General features: G+C 48.9%; 1 protein-coding gene across 4 annotated transcripts in view; it reads right to left on the reverse strand.

Moving 5' to 3' along the window:
* The window catches only part of ehbp1 (EH domain binding protein 1), a 154,739-nt gene that overhangs the window by 52,960 nt on the left and 97,505 nt on the right, over positions 1–4,274 (reverse strand). For all 4 annotated transcript variants that reach the window (XM_024296537.2, XM_024296535.2, XM_024296536.2 and 1 more), the window contains 2 exons: positions 3,450–3,491; positions 3,247–3,381 (listed from right to left, as the gene is read on the reverse strand). In XM_024296537.2, coding sequence (XP_024152305.1) covers positions 3,247–3,381; positions 3,450–3,491 — 177 coding nt within the window. The remainder of the gene's footprint in view (positions 1–3,246; positions 3,382–3,449; positions 3,492–4,274) is intronic.

A 4,274-nucleotide genomic window follows, 5' to 3' on the forward strand; every position in this document is an offset into this window, starting at 1 on the left:
TTAGAGAGCTCCACCCCTAAACCAGAACCACGCTGGCCCCTCCCATCTTACAAATTAGCCACTTCCCCTGAAGAAAGAGGCCGGCTTTAATTGGATTAAATGATAGCTCGTTGACGCTAAAGCGGCTACTTAGACAAATGGAGAGGTAGGTGGGAGGGGCTAGTGTCTGTGCAGCAAATCACACGTGCACACACACACGTGCACACGCACACCAGCTCATCACAACAAGGCATCAGCTAATCTAATCTGAATGGATAACAATAATCAGGCGGCCCGGTTCCACTGATCAATGATTTCTATTAAAAAGTGTAAACAATTCCCCCCTCCCCCGCTCGCTCGCGCCTGCATGTTTGAAGGGGATATTAACCAATTGTCCTTGAATTAAGTGAGGAAATCTGGGGGGGGTGGCTACTTGAAGGAGCTAATCTGAGTGAAGTCGGCCATCTTGGCGAGGGACGGAGAGGCCTCTCTTTCTGCGGCGGCGGGACATATCTGCGCGGCGGCAGCCTTGAAGCCCGCTTTAATTTGCGGCGGTCCTCTGAAGGCGTTAATGCCGGCGGTCCTTGGAAGGTCCTCATTTATTTGCACAGATTACTCTGAAATGGTTCCTCCTGCCCGGCCGTGGAGGCGTGCGCTGGTGTTTGTGCGGCGCTCCTCTTTCAGGATTCCGGCGGCTGCTGCTTTTTAGATATTTCATTACCAAAAGGTATTTATTTCATTTCTCTCTCAATCCCTTGTCGTCAGGATTCTCAGAAGACCTTATTTTCTTCTTACACCCCTCCACTCCCTCTGAAATGTTTGGAGGCGGCAGATTTGACCACGCCGCTTTCTCGGGGAAGTTCCCGGTTCATCAGCCCCCCCCCCAAGCATATTATGTGCAGTGGAGCGTGCTGGTTCAGAGCGGAGAGTCATTTCCAGTTTAGTTAGCTTCAGCGCCGCGATTCTTCACCTCCTTTCACCGTGAATGTACCCTGCTGACAGCTGGTTTTGTGCGGGCTTTCCTCGGTGCGCGGCACATGGAGGGGCAGGACAGGCAGCGGCGAGGGGGGGGGTCACGGAAACGCCGACCGAGGAGAGAGTTCCAGCAGAACTCATTAGGGTCAAACTTCAGTCTCAGGCTGGCGGGTGTTGGAGGAAGAGGACGAGGAAGACGACGAGGAAGAGGACGAGGAAGAGGACGAGGAAGAGGACGAGGAAGAGGACGAGGTGGCGTGAAGCCATTCAGTTAGAGGAGCAAAAAGCAGCGTGGGGGGGGGGGTCACGGCGCAGAACAGGAAACGCTCAGATCTGTCTGCATGTTCTAGACACAAATGTTCCAGAATGATCCTGCATGCAGTCAGGACGACACACAACAGACACACAAATTTTCCTCAAACTGCATCAAACTTCAGATGAAAAAAAAGAACAAAGTCCAGAAATATGGTAACTTTTACTTTGATCAAGACGTGACGCTCTAACACCAGGTTGAACATGGATCTACCTCAAAGCGGCGCCCACCTGTGGTCGACAGCGACGGAGAACGGCGGCGGGGGGTGGGGGTTGTAATTACTGTTGTTGTTGTTTTGCATTTATTTGTCTTTGTTTTGCACCAGAAGATTCAAACTGAGTGTGAACATAAAAAGTGAAAGAAGCTGCGACAGAAAAACCCCAGAAACAGTAACTATTCCGTCTTCCCTCATGAAGGGAAAATCTTAGATGATTATTAGTTACAGGAAAACAGTGATGAATGTACGTTCTGTTGTTTAAAGCTCCCAGGTTCTTCATGATGATAATAAACATCTAAAAGCCTGTGTTGTTTCTAGGACATAGTTTCTGCAGACCGGCAGGAGTTTGGGCTGTTGATCTACTCTGCCTCTCGTCCCCTCCCCAGTGCTGAGAGATCTCTGTTTACACTCTCCCACTAGCTTACAGCCCTCACAGCCTGACATCACTGAAGCAGTAAACAGTGATTCCGTCCGGTTCTGATCCAGATTCCAGCTCAGACAGGAGAACAAAGACGTTCATGGATCTGTTGGTCTGTAAGTGGATGATCAAAACAGGGCGGAGCTGGAGACTTTAGCCCCGCCCAGAGTGTTTTCTAAACCACAAAAACAATCTTTGTCTGCTTCTGATTTGTTTGGGTTCCACACATTTTTACATTCTTTGTTTTAAAATGTGATTCTGTTTTATGTGAAGAACTTTGAGGGACATGAGTTTTGGAAAACTGCTTTACGAATAAAGTTTGAATTTGTGAGTTTGATTCACAAAGATTTGAGTAAAGAAAAAACTCTGTGAATGTTCTGAACATTTAATGGATCTTTAACTGTAACATTCTTAATCTACGGCTTATTTCATCCACTGTAGTGTGAATTTTACCTGCCCCCCCCCCTTCTTCTCAGGCAAGAAATTAGAGAAAAACTCATGAATTTATATTAGGGCTGTGAACATTTAACGCGTTAACGCACATGATTAATCCAAAAGAAATGTACGAGTTAATATTTATTAACACAAATTAACACCTCATGAGGACCGTCCTTCGTTTTCCCTCAGCGGTCCAGACTTCATGAATTAAAACACTTAGTTGGTTTTATCCAACTTACACCACGGTCACTTACAAAAGAAATAAATATTCAGTTGATTTTTAGTACTTTAATTTTTCACAACAAGCAGACTATCTGATCCAGCCCGTTGTCATGGTAACACGACAACACGTCACGGAGCATCGACTGCAGCAGGAAAAAGAAATGGATGTTGATCGTCATGAAAAGTTGAATAAAGCTCCAGTTCTGAGGGAAGTTCACCTCTCTACGCTTGTTTTTGTTAAGAAAAGTTTGTCTTAGAGCAAGTGAACTTTTTATGTTCAGGTCTGCAGGTTAGTTTCTTCTGGCTGTGTCAGCGTCTGTGTCACTGCAGACATAAAAGTCTTCAGAGTTCTGATCATCTTCCTTTGATGGATTTTGTACACAACTTGATAAATTTAAACATTTCAGACAATAAAAATGAGGGAAACCTGTTTCTCTGGCCTGCTTTTGTTTAAAAGCTGCAAATTGTCATAAGATTTACCTCATAAAACATTGTGATTATAGTGATTAATCAGATTTATTGTTTAATGTAAACATTTTTTTATTTTTCTTAATAAAGGATCAAACGGATGAAGAAAGCTCCTTGGAAACATCTTTCTGAGTCAAACTAAACGCTCCAGTTGAACTTCTTCTCGTGTCAGAAAACGCCGTGAATGCGTTGAGGGAGGAGCCTCTGGTCACTTACGTCAGAGACGGAGCTGGACCTCACGGCGGCGGCGGGGGCGTTCTTGCTCCCCGCTTTGATGGCGGCGTCTCTGCGCGCCTGCTCCAGCAGGAGGCGGGCCCTCTCCTTCAGCTCCTCCTGGCGGGACAGCGCTCTCTGTGAAAACAAAACGTGGCGTCAGCCGAGACGGTGGTCAGGAGGCGAGCGCCCTCAGCTGCACTCACCTTCTCTGTAGGACTGGCTGCAGCGGCGGGCGGCGGCGGCTCCTGCAGGAGAATTCATAAACACGTCAGAGAGGATTCTGCAGACCGGAGAGCGGATGCTCGGCAGGATTAGGATGTGTGTCAGCGGATCAGTCTAAACGCTGGACACCGTCTGGTCCGGTGCAGAGCGTGAAAATGCTCAGAACAAATTACAGCGCTTCAAGAATCCTGCGGCGTTATCTGTCCACACTGGCCCGCATGCAGGCGGGGCTGAATCCACTCACTAGATAAGAGCAGATCAAAATGGGGCGTCGCGGCTGTCAAACCCGCCCCCCCGATCCCGTGACCTTTCTGCTCGTAAACAAGAAACAGTAATCTGGGGTTAAGCAGAGCAGGCGGCCGCGTCTGTGCACGAGTGGCTGCGCACAGGTGTGTGCGAGACGCGCCCCTCCATGCCTGAGCGCTCACGGCGCCGACTGTCATCAACTGCAGGGATGGAAACCATAATGGAAAGTGTAATGAAATGTCAAAGCAGGGGGTTCATGCGGGCGCGGCCCGGACGCGTCTGATTCCTAAAGAACGACACGGCGACGACAACATCTCAGGCGGGACGGGACGGTCATTTCTGAGGAGCGGAGCTTAGCGAGCGCCGGAGGCTGGGGGGGTGGAGGGGGTCGGGAACGTCCTCCGTCTCGTGACGGAGAGCTTCAATCAGAGCCGAGGTGCCAGGATAGAAGCGTTGGGAGGCAGAAGACTCCTGTCCTCAGAATCCTAATGATGGCATTAAGCTGCAGGAATAAATCTGCAACATAAGAAGCTTCTGCAGCCCCACATACCGGGGGGGGG

Source organism: Oryzias melastigma, linkage group LG15, assembly GCF_002922805.2.
Source record: "Oryzias melastigma strain HK-1 linkage group LG15, ASM292280v2, whole genome shotgun sequence".
NCBI classification, from domain to species: Eukaryota; Metazoa; Chordata; class Actinopteri; order Beloniformes; family Adrianichthyidae; genus Oryzias; species Oryzias melastigma.